This window comes from Thunnus maccoyii, chromosome 17 (assembly GCF_910596095.1).
Source record: "Thunnus maccoyii chromosome 17, fThuMac1.1, whole genome shotgun sequence".
Classification (NCBI taxonomy): Eukaryota; Metazoa; Chordata; class Actinopteri; order Scombriformes; family Scombridae; genus Thunnus; species Thunnus maccoyii.
In genome coordinates, this window is record NC_056549.1 from 12,139,270 (window position 1) to 12,160,053 (window position 20,784).

The 20,784-nt window shown below is 38.5% G+C and overlaps 1 protein-coding gene across 7 annotated transcripts in view; it reads right to left on the bottom strand.

The window, feature by feature from the left end:
* LOC121882202 (MAM domain-containing glycosylphosphatidylinositol anchor protein 2-like) overlaps positions 1-20,784 on the bottom strand; it is a 181,359-nt gene that overhangs the window by 117,278 nt on the left and 43,297 nt on the right. For all 7 annotated transcript variants that reach the window (XM_042390244.1, XM_042390243.1, XM_042390240.1 and 4 more), the window contains exon 2: positions 5,461-5,600. In XM_042390244.1, coding sequence (XP_042246178.1) covers positions 5,461-5,600 — 140 coding nt within the window. The remainder of the gene's footprint in view (positions 1-5,460; positions 5,601-20,784) is intronic.

Here is a 20,784-nt window from a genome sequence, read left to right on the forward strand (position 1 = left end):
ATGCAAATACTCTTGATCTGAGAGGAGCTGGCGGATTTGAGCAATATGATAATTGCTCTTCCTAGCCCACTGACAGCCTGGCTTCGTTTTTTTGGCTATTTTTGCTGTTCCTTTTCCTTTTTCTGCTGTAACTCATACAGTGCCTGGATGTACACGCCAGGGAATAAGTCAAATTGCCCAAGATGTACCATTATGGCAGAAATAAATTATTCCTCTCTCTGCCTTGTGAATGCGTGCTTGTATTATTACCATGAAATGAAAATGTGGTCTAGTTTTCATGTTTCACCTTCCATAGTATAAAAAACAGAGTTGGACATTCACATTTCACATATTCTCTTAAAAAAAGAATCAAAAGCATGACAGCATTTACTTCCGCGAGGGAAAAGCAAAGTCAACACAGTGATAATGCCATTCCCTCTTAAATCAGACATCCCAATAGAAAGATCAACATTTGCTTACAAGGAAAGCAAAAGCTCGTCTATATTAGTATCAGACTGAAAATCCCAGCAGTGTTTGAGACCACACATGCTGCGATGTCACGGCAAGAGCTAATTAAAATGCGCCCAGTGTCTGTTGTTATGCAGGGATCATATGCTGGAGCACGCGTCCTCGGTGAATCTCCCATAATGCCTGCTGTGACGTTTCCCTCTCCTAACTACAGACTGGTTTCTAATTGCTTGCCATCTTTTCTTTTAGGCACTGATGGTGGTCTGTGCCGCTCAGTGGTGCAGCCAAGTGTGGCTGAGCATGACAATCAAGCGATCAGAAGAAGCAACAGGGGGTCCAACTCAAAAATTGTGAGTGCACAGACTCTACAGGTCTATATTAGAAATTACCGGCCCTCATAGAAACTGGATGACCATTGAAACACGCCGCAGAAAAGTCTTTGATATTAAAATTACAAAATTCCCCACGTTTCTACTTATAAACAGTAATAGAGTCAAATGAAATGCAGTTTGAATGCTGCTGTTAATCTAATTTTGAAGACAACTAGGGGTAAAGGACTTGAAGTCTTGGATAGGGTGTAGGTCAAGGGAAAACTGTACCCTTTGTGATAGTTTGTAAGGCAAACAGTGATAAGATAAAAGGTTAAATCATGTTCAAAAAAGCACCATCTGCTAAAGACACCAGCACTGTAGGGCTAAATGTCATAGAAACATCCAAAACAGATCGTATACTCCTATCGGTCTGTATAAAGTGAAATGTCTCAGGGCCTGAGGTCAGCTTATTTATACTTGGTGACCTGTGACACTATGAGTTGAATCTGGCTGGCCAATAATTGAATCAAAAAAAAAGATGTTTGCAATGTGGTGTTGCTGGCTATTGGAGCCAGTGAGTGTGGTTTAAGTCTTTGATATTGAAATTACAAAATACCCCACGTTTCTACTTATAAATAGTAATAAGAGTCAAATAAAATGTAGTTTGAATGCTGCTGTTAATCTAATTTTGAAGACAACTTGGGGTAAATGACTTGAAGTCTTGGATAGGGTGTAGTTCAAGGGAAAACTGCACCCTTTGTGATAGTTTGTAAGGCAAACAGTGAAAAGATAGAAGGTTAAATCATGTTCAAAAAAGCACCATCTGCTAAAGACACCAGCACTGTAGGGCTAAATGTCATGGGAACATCCAAAACAGATCGCATACTCCTATCGGTCTGTATAAAGTGAAATGTCCCAGGGCCTGAGGTCAGCTTATTTGTACTTGGTGACCTGTGACACTATGAGTTGAATCTGGCTGGCCAATAATTGAAACAAAAAAAAAAGATGTTTGCAATGTGGTGTTACTGGCTATTGGAGCCTGGTACTCAAACAGTGTAGTGTGGACATAATGGAAGGAGGCCAGGGCAGGGAGACGGAGGGCAGATGGCTTCAGAACAGTAACCATGAAAGTATGAACAGATAAAGCTGTATATACAGTATTTGGTGTTCTGATATAAAATGAAGGCAAGAAACAAAGAGAAAGAAATACAGATATTATATGTGATAGCGGTAGGGCTGAAACTCATAATCTTGTTCTGTATCTATTAATCTATTAATTAACTTTTATCTTAAAAACAAATTCCAAAATGTCAAGAAACAGTGAATAATGCTCCTCACAAGTTCTCAGACCTCAAACTGACATCTTCCAATTAATTTAATTGTTCAACTATCAGTGTAAAATTCACATTTACAATAATATAAAACAGAGAAAAAACAGCAAATCACATTTTTGAAGCTGGAGCCAGTTCATGTTTGGAATTTTTGCTTAATAAATGAGTCAATTATCAAAATTGTATTCAACTAACTTCACATACATGGACTAAGTGATTATTCAGCTAATTGTTAATTGCTAATTGGCACCAGATATGGAGAGAGAATGGACATGGAGAACAGGGAGAAGCACTTTCATCAACTAAGATCTTTTAAAAAGATTTTGTGAATCATATGCTTTTCATCAGAGAGCCAATGCATGGATGCAGAGCCAAAGAGAGAGTGAGAAAAAAGGGAATAGGTTTATGAGTCTTTATATTTGATAGGGGCAGGGCTGCAACAAATCATTATTTCAATCACTGTCACTTAATCTATCAGTTTGTTTTCCACTTAATTAATCCTTTAATCCCATCAGGCTCATCTGTACTTTGTGTTGAGTGCTAATTAGCAAATATTAGCATGCTAACATGCTAAAATAAGACGGTAAACATTACACCTACTGAAAATCAACACACAAGGGTTGTCATTGCGAGCGTGTTAGCATGCTGATGTTAGCATTTAGCTCAAAGCCTCACAGAGCTGCTAGCATGACTGCAGACTCAATTAATTATGAAAATATCGATCAATAACCAAAATTGTTGTTGCTAAATTCTCTGTTAGAAGGTAGTGAAAAAGCGACTCCATGGACATGCTAGTGATTTATAAAGAGATGGAAAGCAGAGAGTGAGGGAAAAGCACTGCCCGCGGCTCAGATTCTTTATTTTTTCAAACATTTCGTGTGTCTTATCCATTGACACCGTCTCCTCAGAGAGCCAAGTCCTACAAATCCTTCCAATGACCTCTGCACTATACATCTACGAGATTTTGACTTCATTGCCCTCGGAGCTTGCCAGATGCCAACAGTCTCAGTCTTCCTGCACAGCCCATAGTAACACCTTCAAATGCCAAACCCACGAGGCAGCAGTGAAAAAGCACGCATTATACGGTGTGCGGGTGACTGACAGGAACATATATTTATTTGACAATTAAATGGAAAGGCAGACAAGTGTTGCCGCTGTCACAAGTGTGTGTGTGTCTTTGTGTTTGTGAGGTTGGATGCAAGTATGATTTTATTATTAGAAAGCCTCTGTTTTTCCTCCCGAGGTGGGTGGGCGGATGTGCACGTGGCTGACAGGGGGGGGGGGGTGGCGCCGTGAGGAATCTGCTGCTGCCTGGTTGGACAGAATCCAGAGAGTCCATCAGTGGGAAGGCCTGAGGGGGCGTGTATGTAATTTAAGGAGTGTGCATATTGATAGACATGCGGAGAATTAAACGGTGGCGAAATTGCCAACCGTGGCCCCATTTACTCTGTGGTTGGTCCTTTGTGGTCCTGATGTTATACTTGGCACAACACCACCCCTCAGCCTCAGTCTATCATCACAGGAGCTATGGTCTCTCAAAGTCAGGGAAAGAGACTTGAAATCTGGACAGTAACGATGAAAAAAGCAATTTTGTGATTTGCTAATGCAGAACTAATTGAAGCCATTTACAGTGATCAAGTAGTGTGACTTGGCCCCCTGTGATATTATGGTCCAGATGGTAAGTGTGGTTTAAGTTACTCTTGGTATGGAAGTTGTTCAAGAAAACACATTTGAGGAATGATTCCACAGACAGGAGAACCAACTTTCCCATTTATCAAGACAGGACACATTGACTGCAACCTCTGAAAAGGGTCCCTGCATACGCTCTTAAAAGATGAAGAAACTCAGCTAAATTCAAATTTGGAACTTGGGGGCGGAGGAAGACTCGGAACATGTTCTGAGGATTAATATTTAATTCTAATGAAAAGATGGAAGTGTTATTGCTGTATTAACTCGCAAGTCTGTTTCCGATGAGGTCGCGTACCCTTGTGTTTTTCCACTAACATTACAAAACCAGCCTTAGGTCTACTGCCACCCCAGATAACCTCCTCAACTTCCGAAACCACTCAGAATGAGTCTGTGCTGCCCCCGGTCCCATGCCGCTACCAGAGGGGACAAAGCTGACACATCCCAAAGTCCAGAGAGACACAGCCGAGACCCGCTGTGCCAGGGGATCTGCGTGAGTCTCATAATGACTCTGTTTCAAAGGAGATCCTGCCTCTCCTGCCACAGCCATGCAGGGCTTTTGATCTCCCACTCTTCTCTCCCCCTCCCTTCGCTCTGCTCTGTTTTTCAGAAATTCTAATTAAGAGGAAAGACAGAGATGTTGAGGGCGAAGTTGTCCTCCCTGACGACGGCAGGCGATGAATGGTATGCCTGAACCCCTCGCTAATTTAAGAGGCCTCACCTTTTCAATTGAAATATAAAAATCAATATGCTCTTCGCCTTGGCATCCAGAGGGGAAGCGTACAAAGCAATGGCCCTGTCTATCGATCAAAAGGGGAATTATATTAATTAATGTAAATGAGCTCAGGCCTATCTGCAGATACTCCTGAATTCTGAGTAATTTGTGTTATCAAGCAAATTGGAAACAACATTCGATTAATGTTCGAAAGGTTAGTGTGTGCAAATCCTGTCCAGATTAATACAAGAACAAAATGTGATGTTTAAGTCATTTGTGGCGGAGCTGACATTTATACCTGCGTGGATCAAGTTAGTTGATGTTTTGTAAAAGCAAGTAGACGGGATCTTGTTTCGGCTATTGTCTGTCTTTTATTAACATATTTTTATACACGTTTCTAAGATAAAAAAGCAAAACATCTTTTTTTTCATGCCCTGTTTTCTATCACTGGATGAGTAAAGCAATAAGAAGGAAGCAGACAAGAGCAAATTAGGAGCTTACTTTCCTCAGAAAAAGGTGGAAGGTTTTTTAATTAGTCCAGATCACAACAGTAAATATTAAAAGAGTTTGAGAAAAACTATTTTTCAGATGCCGAGGACCCATGTGCATTCACATGACCCAGAGTCTTTTTACTGTGGCCTCTTTCTCACTCAGTACATTTTGTTTTGGCAGATGTTTAGGCTGTTTTGTTTCTGCATTCTCATTATACTTGGACGCTTTCATTATCAACATGCAGGTGCACAATGCAACCTAAACCATCAATAATTAAAGGATTAAACTTTTAAGCTGGTTTAGTGCAGAGGTACGTGGTGTGCCACTCAATGATGTTAATACGGTATTAAAAGGAAAGCTCGCTGAAGGAGAGAGACGAAAAGAGAAACAGACAGGAGGGAAGATGGGCAACGAAATTAGCATCTTGTCTCATGATTCCCTTGTGTATCTATTTTTATCAACGCTGTCACTTCCTTACCTGTGGCCGAGGATGCCCTGTCACCAGACAGGTGAGCTCCAGCGTCTCTCCCTCTCTGATGGTGTAGACTCGCTCCGTGTGCCTCTCCTCCTCAACATTACAGGCATGCCCTGAGTGTATAATGCGGACACTCGGAGGTGCTGTGGAGAAAAAAAAAAGCACCATGTGTGTTATCATTCTGGTCATTTCTGAAGGAATGAGCAGTTTAGCAAAACAGATGGTGTATTGATTAAGAGGTTGTCTCACTTAAATCGAGCCTACTCCAAAGCTTTGTGGCAACATTTGTGCTGCAAGCCACCGAACACACTGCTAACCAGAGGCAGTTGTAGAGGAGAAAATGAAAAAACAAAAAAACAAATGACAGATATTTATCTCTTATAGCATTCGTTCACTTTGGTTCGACTTTTCAGTCGTTGCCAGAATATCAAATGCAATGTCGAGGAAAATTACTCACCTTAACTGCTTTTTATTGTTTTGTAATTTTTATTACAAGTAACTTATAATATTATAGTAGCACTTCCACAAACATGTGGTACTGATATGGTTTGTGCTGCCAAGTGTCTTGTCAATCACTGTTTTAAAAACAATGTAAGGTTTTATTTATCTTTTTTAAATGTTGAACCAATCATATTTAGGCCAGACATTAATATTTTTTTTTACAATTAGCAGCATTAGTTAGGGAACAAGATGACCCACAATCTTAAATGTTTTTTTTGTTTATTTAATTTTTTTATTTGCACCGAGAAAGATGAAAAATAGAGAAAATGTAAACAAGAATGTTTTACTGTAAGTATTTACCTTTGCATGCATAAATTTGGGAATAAAAAGAACTGAAAAATTAGGTTAAGTCACTTGTTTGCAATACAAAGTAATGCCAGTACATACCATTACAATGCAACCTGAGCATACCCTATGACTTTGATTGGCTCTTAAAGACACAGTGTGTTATTTAATCAAACAAAGATGTCATCCCACCAACAAAACTCAAACTCAAGAGGACTCGAAGCACACTGGCTATTACTGTCAAATGAACTGACAAGTCTTTTAATACACTGACAACACATCCATATCTATTTGCAAGTTATTAATGCTTTCTCATGCAGCTAAATACTTCTGTAATGTTTATAAACACAAGAGAAATGTTCAATATAATCCGATGTAAAACACAAATGTTTATTTTCCATATATACTCTCTTATATATAATCTCTTATATCAATATACCTCAAATTTGTGCGATTTAAGTGATCGAAAGTTACAGACTGGGTTTTTAACTGAGCTAAACTGAGACAGATTCAGGTTGCCCATCCTCAGGGGTATTTTTATCATGAGAGATGTCAAGGGGCCACACATCTTTTTTTTGCTTCTTTTGTTTTGTTTTTTTTAATTGAATATTTGACCTGGTGACCCACAACAGTAGCAATAGACCTCTTCTGATTCACCTTGGCCCTGGAAAGACTGCAACATGATCCTGACCACATTTTCACACAAAGATGAGGAAAATAGATACAGTAGTTATGGCAGGCGCATTAACCAATCAATCAATATCACTCCAGTTTGATTCAAAGTGACAGTCAGTTTGGGTCTTAATCAAATTAGTTTGCAGCAAGCAATTCAAGTGCAGAGTGAAGCATATGACCAATAAACAACTGACGATGCGTAAAATTTCTCATTCTCTCTCCTGGTCTTCCTCCAATCCTTGTATACGGGAAGATATCAGAATGAATTTAAAACCTGGTATAATTACAAAATCCTTTACATAAGTATCCACTATCAAAAAGAGAAAAATTAAATTCTTTAAAAATAGGCAGAAATGTAATTACACTGTTACATGCACATGCCTCTGGGTGATTTTGATACCTCACAAAAGTTCAATATTAGAGCAAAATTTTCACAACTTGGATGCAATTTGGAAAGTGGGTGTCCATACTTAAATTGGTGGATATCTAATTGTGGAACAGAACTTAAAGCACATTCACTTTAGCATATAATTTCCTAATATAATGCAATTATGCATATAAAAATGCCAGAAACAGGGGTTTTTCTTCTCCACTTAGTTGACTCTTGCAAGGATGGACAGCTCAGTTTGTCCAAAGCCCCAACATACACTGGGACATTCAGAGAGTGCAGGGGGTAAACAGGAGAGGAGGAACGAGAAATCTTTGGTAAATCGCCCAAAACAATCAGTTCCACTGAGCTGTGAAAGCACAGTTGCATGTAACCAACCCCTGATAATACTAGCATCTGTTAAGCATTTATTCCTCTCCAACTTACATGATTAGTGAAGAGTTTTGGGGATGAGATGATTTAGAGAGCGAATACGGGATATGATTAGAAGGGGGAGTACAAATTGGGGAAAAAATAAAAATAAAAATCAAGCAGAAATCACCAGGAGTCACAGACTGTGGTGTGCGTTTCATGTTGGAGGAGCAGCTTCCTGTGTGGGCCTCTCTCGGCAGGCTCGGCCCCAGCAGGGTCGTGTTTAGACGGTAATCTTAGATTTGTGAAAGATCATTTTAACCCAAACCATGATCTTTCCCTAACCCTAACCAAATGTTTTTTTGTGCCTAAACCTAACCAGACCTTAACCACAGTGTTGTAACATCATAAAACAATATTATTTTTCCCACAATAGTTTCACAAATCTAGGGTAACCATCGAGACACAACCCCCCAGCAACAGACTCAGTTCTACCTCGATCCAGGCTGTAATGCTAAAGAGCATGGCGACACTCCTCCCCAATGCTGTGTTGGGAGTCTCAGCCAGAGTGTATCCTTAGCCACGCGCTAACCGATTGTCCCTCCCTGTTACCAACCATGCTGTTTGTCTCATTCCTGCCCCCCTCAGCTTGTTAGCTCCATCGTGCCTGGTGAAATGCTACGCAGATTGATGAACACTGATATCAATGCTAACTGCGAGATGTTGGCTACTCATAAGCATTGTTGGATAGCTCTTACTCTTACCATTTCTTCTTAGCCTCTGTTCATTTGGAGACAAATACACTGGTGGAGAATTCCATAGGGGGGGATAAGGACTTGAGAAATAGGCTCAGTGTAACGGAGCTTCACGCGAGGCTGCCACTTAAAACAAAAAAGGCTTAGAAACAAGACCCCAGGGTACAAGCGAAACAAAGTACTAATGCCATTTACTCCAATGAGCCAGTATCTCTGCAGCATGCTATCGGTCCTGGAGGAAAGTAGGAAAACACCCGTAATTAATGGTGTTCAACTGCTATAGCTGTTACTGCGACGGCCACACACACACACACATATAAACACTCAACGGTTCTTTACGCATACACAGACAACACTAAGCTTACAGCGTCGGAAGCAAATAACCCTCTGTTAAGCATACATAATGAGCACAATAATGCTCTTGCAGTTGCACATATCCTTTCAAATCACCTCGCCCAAAGCACGAACTTAAATCACTGTCATTACTACATAATTTCCTGTTTGTTTAGTTTTCATGAAAGCCGCTATATACTCACTCCACTGACAGTAACGATTCATAGAATATGCAGTACATTAATGTTCTTGGATTTGGATCTTAACTACATCCAGATTATTATGTGGACAAGGATTCTCTAGCCTATTATACACTAGAGATGTTATAGTGTTATGGAAATGTCATTTTTCAGGCTGTGCAACATACCTGTTTGTGTGTAAATAAGAAAGTAACACTAAGGTAAATAAAAAAAAAAAATTACACTGGTTTCCTTTAATTTCATGTAAAGTATTTTCTTGCAGTGTAGAAAGCAAGTGATGTGCAAAATTGCGGCTATAGTGTTTTGCTAAGGCTTGACCCTGGCAACTTATAATTATTTAAATTAGTTTGATTTCCCAACACACTGGCAGAACAATCAACATTTATAGATTTGCTAAACATTCTGGCCTTGAGAATTTCTAAAATCGACAAAAAAGTTTTTCCACCGATTCTGGATGTTGATGCTGTACAGTTTCAAACCAGTCAAGTAAAAGTGGAAATACTACAATGTACAAAATGCTCCTATATTAGTAAAAGTCCTACATTCATTATTTCATTTCAGCAAAAGTGATTATTATAAAGAACGACCCCATTCAGAGCATCACGTTAAGGCATACAGTATATTATTGGATTATTATTATTATCATTGATGCATTAATGTGTAAGCAGTGTAAGTATTTCATGTTGTAGTGGTTTCATGTAGAGATAATTTGAACTATTTGATACAACATATAACAATTCATCATACTTGATATGTTTTGTATGTAAAAGTAAAAAGTATAGTAGAGTCAAAAGTACAATATTTCTGTCTAAAATGTAGTGGTGTAGAATTATAAAGTACTATAAAAGGGAAATACTGAAGTTAGTGCTTTAGTTCAGTGGTTCCAAAGTGTCTTTTAGACCCTTCATAAGATTTTTTTTCCTGACTGCTGAGCACCTGAAAAACTCAAAAGCCGTAAAGCATGTTGCGCTACTTTGACAACCGGTAACTGTGAGTTAGTTGAGGTGTTACAGGATATTAAACATTTTGAACACAGTGATTTTTTTTTTTTTGCTTCTTATAGTGCTTTAATATGTTTAAAAATGTAACATACAGCATGATTAATGTGAATGTCACCTCAATTTTACATGGTGAAGAGGTGCAGAATAAATGTAGAATGACATGAAAAAGCTTGTGTCACCCTTGGCCAACCCTCAAGGCACCTACATTGGGAACTACTGCTTTAGTTGCTGCCAGTCCTTTTATCAAAATAGCACCTTTTGCAGATGCAGATTTAAAAAAAAATGTGGGGGATGGATGGTAAAATTAACCCCCCAGTAGTCCCCTAAAACCTCTGTTTGTATCAAAGTCATCCTCCAACACTCATTAAAACTCTATTAAAAAGTTACATGTCCACATTCAAGGCCAATTAATCTATATTCAACTTTGCTAGAGCACCTTCTTCCAATCCCTCTCTCATTACAAGGTTACATCCCTCCAAAGCAAAATTACAAGATGTTAAATGAATGAGTGGTCATGTATGTAGAGTGGCAGAGCAGAGGTCATTTGGGAGCAATGAGCTGAGAAAACCTATTCTGCTGGTGGCACATTTGGATGTTAATTAGACACTTTTTCTCATCTTGTTTTCCCTGCTGTTAGGGGAATTGGCGTTGGCATAAGAAGCACATCTGCCACTCACGCTGATGTGAGAAGTGCAAAACAGCGGAGGGAAAAAAAAATCAATGCGAAATATTGAGTGGATCTTTACAGTCAAACTAATGCAGAGTTATTCTGAAATCACTTGTTTACCTGCTTTACAAGCACTTGTGATTAAACAGCGTCATTACAATGTTGAGCAAATGAACCTGTAGGTTAAGAAATTTGCATAAATGTGTATCTCTGGCTGTAGTGTCACTACCCCTGCACTTCCCCACCCACCAAACCATCTGCCTGCACTCACACTCACACACACACACACACACATATACACACAGCTCCCTGGTAGCTATAAGTTAAAAAGAAAAAAAAATAAATATATAAAAGGAGCGGAGGAGCTGGAGGCTTGAAGCAGGAGTCTCAGATGTGCCTCTCTTTTTTCATTTCATTATCTAATTTCCATAACAGTGACATCATTTCCCCGACTGCAGAAACACACAACTGGGAGAGAGAGGAAAGGAGAGGGGAGGAGAAAAAGAGTACCTCTGCACATACATTTGTGCATGTTAGACTGTTAGTTTAGAGCTCCCTCTTCATCTTTTGTCTGTGCATATGTGTGTGTGTGTGTGTGTTAAGTTGCGTTCGAGTGTGCATTATATCCTTGTGTGTTGAATGAGCAGCTCCCAGTGGAGTGGCTGGCCTTCCTTGGCCTCTGTTGGGGGAGATGGAGACAGCTTTATCCACTACCGCCAATGGAGATTAAATTGGATTTGGCTAAAAGCAGCCTTGTCACCACGGTTCTGGAGTGCCTGAGTGGCAGAGGAGGTTCTTGGCAGTGGTAGAGACTCTAAATTTGACAAACAAATGAACGTGAAAAAAAAAAACTCCAACAGCTGGGGCTCGTTGTCGCTGTGGGCTTAATGTCCTCAGACCAACCCCTGAGGACCGCTAACTATATCCTGCTAGTTTTCTGGCTCCATAATCAGCTTCTCGGAATGAGGGAGCCAGGTAGAGAGAAAGAGAAGAGAGAGAGAGAAACAGAAGGAGCAAGCCATATGCAATATGCATAAAATATCAGTTAAAAAAATAATTGTTTCTGTTATCACACCAAACTCATTATCGATTCTGTGCCAGGATCACTGGAAATAAACATCCAGTTGGTTACAAACAGACTGCAGGGGAAAAAGCCAATTTCAGCTGTATGATAAAACTGCTCGATGCCAACATGAAAAAGCTTAGTGATAACACAGAAATAAGTTCAGCGTTATTAAGCAGTCATATTAGATATTCTGAAATAACAAACGGTCCAAAAAACATTAGGGGTTTTGAAAATGTATTGTACACCACATTGGGGCTGCGACAAACAATTATTTTCATTGTTGATACATTTGATGATTATTTACTCAACTAATCAATTATTCTTTTTGTCTATAAGATGAAAATAGAGCAAATATAGTTAATATAATTTCCCAGCTTCAAAGATTATGTCCCAAAGTTAATCAGTTTACCTTCTTTGTCATACATGACTGAAGTAAGTTTCTCTAGGACTGCAATTAACGATTATTCTCATCATTGATTACTCTGATGATTATTTTCTCAAATAATTGTTTGGTCCATAAAATGTCAGAAAATGGCAAAAATGTTGATCACTGTTTCCAAAAACCCAAGAGGCAACCTAAAATGTCAGATATTCAGTTTACTGTCACAGAAGAATGAAGAAACCAGAAAATATTCACATTTGGGAAGCTGAAATCAGAAGATTTTTACTTTTTTTCTTTAAAAAAAATTTACTCAAAATGATGAATCGATTATCAAAATAGATAGCGATTAATTTAATAGTTGACAACTAATTGATTAATAAACTAATTGTTGCAACTCTAAGTTTCTCATGACATTTGAGAAACTTAAACCTGGCATCTTTACTTAAAAAATGATCAGAATAGTTGCCGTTTATTTTCTGTCAACCGACTAGTTGATTAATTGACAAATCCTTGCAGCTCTACAGCAAACACTTATTGTTAATCAATACTTTCATAAACAATCCCTACAATACATTTGATGAGGAATAACTTGTGTTTGACCCATTAGAACAAGGCTTCTGTTCTGGGTCACCTCTGTGTGCATACATGAGAGTTACCATTACAGACAGTGCACACACTTTCATATCTTGTATTTCTGTATTTTCTCTTTTTATTATGGTAAATGTTAAAGCAAGCATATGTAAATATTTATTTGTGACATGCTGACATATAAAAAATAACAGTAACCCGAACACAGAAGAGTCATTAAGTCAGCAAACTGACTCAGTAATACAGTTACAGAGCAATAACGTTTATAAAGTTTGCTAATATTAGGTAACATTTGCCACCATTAGCTTCTGGTCATACCAGGCCAAGTGAGCTGTAATGGCAAAATCCCCGAGCATATTTAAATGAGTGAGGGTCTTTTTTATTTCTTATGAACTCTTGTTTTGTTTTGTTTTTGTAAGAATAATATTGTTATTTTGTTAATTTATCACTATCATGTGCAACAGGCTATATAATTCTATAGCCACTCTTGCAGTTATACAACTATAATTGGTGTCCTCACATTATCATGTCACAGTTCATCAGTCTGAAAGGGGGAAATTCAATCATATAGCACACCTATATTACATTTGAACACTGGCCATGTTATGGTTACACTGGATTTTTGAGGCTCATACTGATTTTTGAGGGAAAAAAAATCAGATAAAGATAAATTGGCCCATAGTAATTTTTTACATAAACACGTAACATAAACAAATAATATCATACTGGCCTGTCCAATTTATCTAGCTAGTTAAAAACAGTATGGATTGTGTCCTCTCAGGTGATGCAGAACAAAAACAGCAGTGGTTATACCAGCATGAATTCAATGGACTTTAACTTTGAGCATGGAAATACATGGTCCACTGCCAAAGGCGTCACATAATGAATTCCTTTATTTCCTATCTTTTCCTCTGTGCGTTGCAGTTTGGAACAGCTTGCACACACCCTGCTCTTACTACTGTATAATTGAGAAGCAACTCATCCACAGGATCATCCATGTGTGTAAGGCCCTGAAATGGTTTGCCAGCAGCACATGCATATTATTACATCAGGGCTTGTCAGAGTGTATTGATTACACACTGTAATGCACTCACATGCACTCCTCGGCCTACACTGTTATTGTAAATGAGGCTCCGCATAGATCCGGCTTCGCACTATCAGCACTGATCATCTATCACGCAGTGTATAGTGTGGGCTGAAAAACACAGATATTCATACGGTGCAGAGACTGCAGCATCATAGACAACGCAACACAGGGCAACATATTTGTCCAGCTCAGCAGAAAAAAAGAAGATAGTCATTACTGATATCAAGAGGAACATGTCAGGTGGTTTTTCTGTGGCACAAGGGGACAAACTGAAGCTCTTTGTTTAAATCGGGTGCTTGAGTTACAGCTCGTTAACACTGGAGAGGGGTCCGTTTGTCTGTCCGTTCAGCAGACATGGAAAACCATAAGAGCACAAAACAAACCATGCACAGCTGTGGCTCTCAGAGGTGCTATTTATAGATGAGTTAATACAGACAAGCACACACAATCATACAACCACATGCCCATGTGCACACACACACCTTGTTACTCTAAAATTAGGCCAGTGTGAACCTGCCAAAGTCCTGCTGAGATGGAAAGAGAGAAAAGAGAGATGACTGTGGAGGGTGAAGGTGGGGAGATTTAGAGGACAGATTCATCTTTGCTCCAACATTACAGCACTCCACAGCAGGGGGTTATGGAGCTTGACTGCATACAGCTGCATCCATTATATTCATGCAAGCTTTATGTCTAGAGGAAGTGACACAAACGAGCCTGTTTCCATCTGATTTATTACTTAAAGCCGATTAGTGGATACTTGATTTTTACTCCAAACTAAACGTGTTAGTTTAATGAAAAAAATCTCAGGGAAAATGCTGTGAGATGCAGTGTGTGGTGTTTTTGGCTCGGAGCAGTGCTGTGGTGGTGCTGTCTCTGTCCGTGGTGCTGAAACATACAGCAGTTGTTACTTCAGGCGTGCAAAGAGAGCCCACGGAAAAAAAACACAGCTGCCTACACACAATGTAACCATTAAACCAACCAAACCAAACAGGCAGAAGGTACCTGATGTAACACTGGGGGTTTACTCTGCCTAGAAATGTGGAGCACATGCATTTATATATATATATATATATATATATATATATATATATATATAAAAACATGCATTCAAACCAGTGAAACCATGCATTCAGCATCTTGGTTTCATTGTCACTGGGTTCACTCAAATTTAACACAAGCATTTTGAGCATGTAACCTTAGAGAGTTTACGTGTGATTTTATTGCAATATACAGTATGTTTCAAGGTAGTGCTGAAACAGTCAATTAATTGGTTAGTCAATAAACAGAAAATTAATCAGTAACCATTTTGATAATTAATAAGTATTTTGAGAAATTATGACTGCTTCCTGCTTTCAAATGTGACCATTTGGTTGCTTTCCTAATTATTGGGCTGTTCAGTAATTTGGAGACGTCACCTTGGACTCTGTGAAATTATGATGGTCACTCTCACTATTTTCTTTTTTTTTTTAATTTTAAGTTTTTAAGATATGCAGAGAGCCAGTAAACAGTGGTAGAGAGACAGGGGTATGACACGCAACAAAGGTGACACGGCCAGAACCGTACCACAGATGTTTCAGAACCACAGATGAACCACATTTTCACTACTTTCTGACAATTTAAAGACTAAACAATTACTGGATTATTAATCAATAAAATAATATGCACATTAATTGATAGAAACTGAAACACACTTTCTCAAACACTACAAAAAAATGTTTTATATAAAAATATTTGGTTAGAAAAAAACATTTCTAAACAAAAAATACAAAAAATGTTACACTGTTTGGAATTTCTGACATTAAGATAGACTGAAGGACCTTTTTCATTTCTGACATTTTGACTTATTATAGCAAGAAAAGCACAGATGTAACTAATAACATTAATTAGGTTTCTATCCCAACTGTCTCAATAAGTCATGCCAGTAAGTCAGCATGCACAACACCAGGGTCCTGGAACTGGCTTGCCTCTATAAAAAGCGGTTGTTATTGTTATTAATTAAACCTAAGCTCTGCTGCCATTACATGTCAAAATGTCCACGGTGAAAAATGTCTATACATGGATATTTATGTTTTCCCATCATAATATGATGAAGTCAGATTGTGAAAAGTATCATTTGATGTAAGATATTCTCAACTTTGCAACAGCACTTCATATCAGAGCATTGTTTTATTATATTACATATGAAATCATTCAGTTTTGTGAAATAATGTTTAGCTACACAGGCTTAGAGTGAACATATCCATCAAGTTTGCCTTAAAATAAGCTGTGAAAACAGGAAAGTGGTGGAAATGTAAAGTCTATTCATCTGAAAATTGCTTCTTCTCACTGGGTATGGGCAGGAATTTCAGGTGCTGTTAGCACTTTCTGCTACTGCAAGTGATGAATGCTGCACTGCTGAACAGGTATTAAATTGATCTGACACAAACATTGTTTGGTGGAACATGAAACGCTCCCTATCAAACACAAACACACATTACCTGAAACATTTTACAATGGAAATAATAGCTTGAGAAGTACTAAAACCTGTACTATCATCTGATCTAATGCCTTTGTCAACTTAAAGCACAGGCATGTGTTATAGACCCATTAAACTCTACATGACCAGAGTTCATTGAACATGTCCTTGGCTCGTGTAAGCCAGAACGCTTTTATGAGGAATAAACTTATGGGCCTGTATGAGAACATGCTGGTAAATTTAGAACCTCATTAAAGAAAGACCTCGACATTTAAGCAGCGCCTACTAGCTCATGCTGTTATTAAGAAAGGTCATCAGCTGAGGTGTGAAACTATACTTTGCTTTCCAACAATGCTAAACAGTCAAAAAAATAAATAAATAATACAGTCGCACACAGAGTATCACAGTGTAACAGCCAGAGTATCACAGTGTTACAGTTAAGTAAGTCTTTGTGGCTTTTTCCTATCCCATTCTACCAGTCTCTCCATTCATGGTGCCACATTGGCATAGTGGGCCTGTTGTGGCAGTTTGATTTCCCTAAACAACACTAATCGGACATCTGTAGGGAAGGATAAAGCCCAGATTGGCTGTAACCAGGCAGCAGTTCTCTGTCGATAGGCCTAACTCTGGCCAACACTCACACGATTGGCTGACGCAAGGCAGCGGCTTTCTTTATGGTTGGCTAGTGGTGAGCCAGCAGCAGCTCACTGAGGATAGAGTATCTGGCAACCCTCTGAAGATTGGGTGCTGCCCGCCAAGAAGCTGTCTGATGATTGGCTGTGGTGACTCCAGAGTGAACTGATTGTCCTATCAATGCCCACAGAGCAGGCTGGCTGACAGTGCTGCCTGCTGGCTGGCTTTGCAATATGCAGCTATCCATAACACCAGGGGGCATATGTCCATGTCTTTGAGTGTGTGTGTGCGTGTGTGCATGCATGTGTGTGTGTGTTAGTGACTGTATACCTTCCATAACTTTTCCATTGGGGAGGTGTGCAGCTAAGCCCTGCCAGCAGGCTCTAACACCTCATTATTCTAAGCCAAGCAGGAAATGGGTTTTAGAGATCTCTCACTGAGCTATGCTCTTGGAAACGAGGGCTACAGGTCTTCCTATATCAGTAGCACAGACCTGGGAAATGCCTCTTTAGTTCTAGTTAGCTCCACTGCAGCACTTCACCAAAAACCAATTGACTAGGCATGTACTGTAATATCACAAAACATAAACTGTTACAGTCTTGTGCAAATTAATTTGGATTTGAGAGTTTTTGAGATTTAATGAATTAGATTTTTTGCACTGACTCTTGTTAACTGAAGGGTGCTTGTTCCATGTGATTTTAAATACAGCTCAGCGACACGATGAAGATAGAAAATAGCACCGCCTAAAGCCTCATTGGGGGATTTTCTACTTTTAGGTGAAAAACTTAAGTAAGTTAGTTCATAAGCACCAACTGTATCATTTAAGGAGGTTAAAGAGGTGGAGGAGAACATTAAAGAGAAGGAAGAAGACAATATGCGTTATATATTATGATATTTAAAAAAACAAAAAACAAAAAGATTATTCTTCCATTTCAGACATCTGTGTATTTTGAGTTTGAAAAAAGAACATTTGATTGGACATTTCAAACACTGTAAATGGGTTTCAGGAATGTGTTGAGTTTACATGGTGTTTTGTTACATATTTAGTATTTCACAAATTCACACCAACATAAAAACAATAATTTACAATAATAAAATCATAGCAATTACAACTAATGACAGGAAGAATCACTCCATTAAAGTGTACGGTGTATATAAAGTGTAACACAGTGATGATATTAGAACAGACCTGCTGCTCTTTTATTCAAAAAATGCCTTTCACACTGTGCCCATGTATCCCCACTTCCAGTACTTTGCTCGGTGACACATACCATTCCTAAAGTAGTTAAATAAAAATGTCACAAATTAAACCAGATGGTAATTTTAAAACTCTATTTTTATGTACCTGGCTAGACACAGCAGACCCTTGCACCTTGTAATTTGATACAATAAGCTGTGCGCTGACAATGACCACCTCGAAGTGCGTTTATACTGCACCACCCATTAGCCTGGGTGTGACCGAGGTGTAAACAGAAGCCACATGTGCCAAACAAACAGTTAAATACTACATATGTTCACACAAATAACTCATTGCAAGCTTACAGGTTTGCACTTAACACTTATATTATCATATCAGTGGGTTATTTACAATCACAAATGATTAACCTCAGGAAGTTTACCGTGGCAGTTTACTCTAAAATGAATGCAGCTGATTACAGATGTGCACTATTACTGCAGAATTAAAATGTAATGGATACTAAAAGACAATTCATACAGTATATATATATAATTTCTACATGATTTGACAGGAAATCAAGCAAATTTCCACACTTAAACACATCAACTTTAGGATTATAAAAAAGAAAGTAGATTTTTTTAGTATATTACATACTGAGTATATATGTATTATATATTATAATCAACAGTGCCGATGTCTACCGGACATCAGACATGCAGTAAAAATGACCAAAACCCAAAGCTGCCACATCTATGGAAGAAAGACAAGTGCCTCTTTAAACAAGGGTTAAGAGGAATATATTTTTAAAATTCTGGATCATTTTGAGACTGTTTCAGAGTTTATCGTAATCGTATTATCTACACTGAAATGATTAAAGAATATCAGTAGCTGTAGCCTGGAGGTAGAGAGATGGTTCTTGCAACTACTTTTTTTTTTTTTTTAACATCATCAGTTCTAGACGGGCTGGGGAAACGTGGGTGGGCGAAGTGAATGAGTCACACTTCTCCCTCCTTCAGTTTTTGATGTCCCCTTGAGCAAAGCATATACTATATTGTAACTGTTGCAGTATACCTGGCCAGTGGTCACCATTAAAGATAATGCATTGAAGTATGACGTGTGGAATTTTGGACCCTTTTGTCCAGACAGATTTCTGCCCCATCAAAAAAGCTCTCCCATTTACAACCTCTCCTTTTACCCTCACTGCTACTTCTGTCAGCACAAAGACCTTTTATAGTATCATTTTCAAATCCACCTCATAAAGCAGGTGACACCTCATCCATCAAACACAATCATTCCCTGAATGGACTCTGGTTTAATCGATTGCATTACTACAATAATACACCTGATTTAATTTACTGTATGCACATGGCTCTTACAAGTAATAGTAGTCATGCAAGTTGAAATTGGTAATTCACACCAATTAAGATGGTGTTCATATTCAATATATTTGTTCCTGTTTGTCTGATTGTCAATTAGGACGAACATGATGTTTGCTGTCTCAGATTGACTCCAGTATGGAGAACACAGACAGACGGAGACAGACAGAGAGCTACTTTTAGAAAGTCTACAAAGCTTGATTTTGTTTGAGAACAATAAATAAATCTATTTCTGTGAGCCATCAAAAAAAAAATACAAAAATAACAGAAGATATAGCTGTCTTATTTGAAGACCCGCTTGTAAAAACACGTAATGAGTTGGATCACAGGGGAGGCTTGACGTGAATGCGGTGTACAAAACAGTTAATTGTTATTTTGACATGCAGTCATATGTAGAACAAAAGGCGAGTAAGTAGGGCATCTGTGTCAGGTCAGACAACCAACTGTAGGAGGAGAAGAAGCTAGAGTGAGTAAGAGGCAGCAGAGCAAGCTAATGTGTTTCATTTTTACAGGGTGCTTATCATGGCAGCGGACTTCCTGGCACACACTCCCACTGAACACCAGTGCAGTGATTCTAAATGTTAAGCACATTGTTTAATAGTCCATTATGTAAATTGATATTGCTCATTGACTGTTGTCCTTGGCTGCCCACGAGTTGTCAGAGAGAAAGACGGAGATGTACTGTAGCACAGTGGAGGGCTAATAGGGTAAGCCATCATTGTTGTTTAGTTTTTGGGAACAATGTGCCAAAACTTCCCTTCTGCTCCACCTTCACCCACCATCCGAATCCACCTCAAAATACCATAAAAGCCATGATGAAATCAAAGTTATTAACATTTTATATAATCCAGCAATTTTCATTATTTTCATTGTCAATTAATCTGCCATTTTTTCCCCCAATTCATCGTTTTGTTTAAAATGTCCAACTATAATCTCTCAATATTACGTCGACAAATGTTTTTTTTGGTCCGATCAAAAGCCCAAAACCAAAAGAAATTAAGTTTTTGTGTTATTCTTTTGCATTTACAACATAATCCTTATACTTTTATAACCTAAAAAAATCATACTTATATGGTCAGTAATTATGAATTAATAATGAATTTCAAACAGTATTATCATCACACCATATAGTCCTCTTCCTGCTGTTCCCATCATGAATGACATATGTACAGCAGTAGATTTATGGCTGCACAGCTATGCTGGCTTAACTCTTTAAATCGGAGGGTCAGAATTAGGAAAATCTGTGTGTAATCCTGCTGATTTTGAAACGTGGTAGAGATGAGTGAGATGATAGTTGTAATAAAGAGAAGTATGGTAGGATGACAAAAGGGAAAAAAATTGGAGGAATAGACCTAATTGTGGAGCTCTGAAAGTCCTCTTGCACTTTATTTTTACTCTGACAACCCT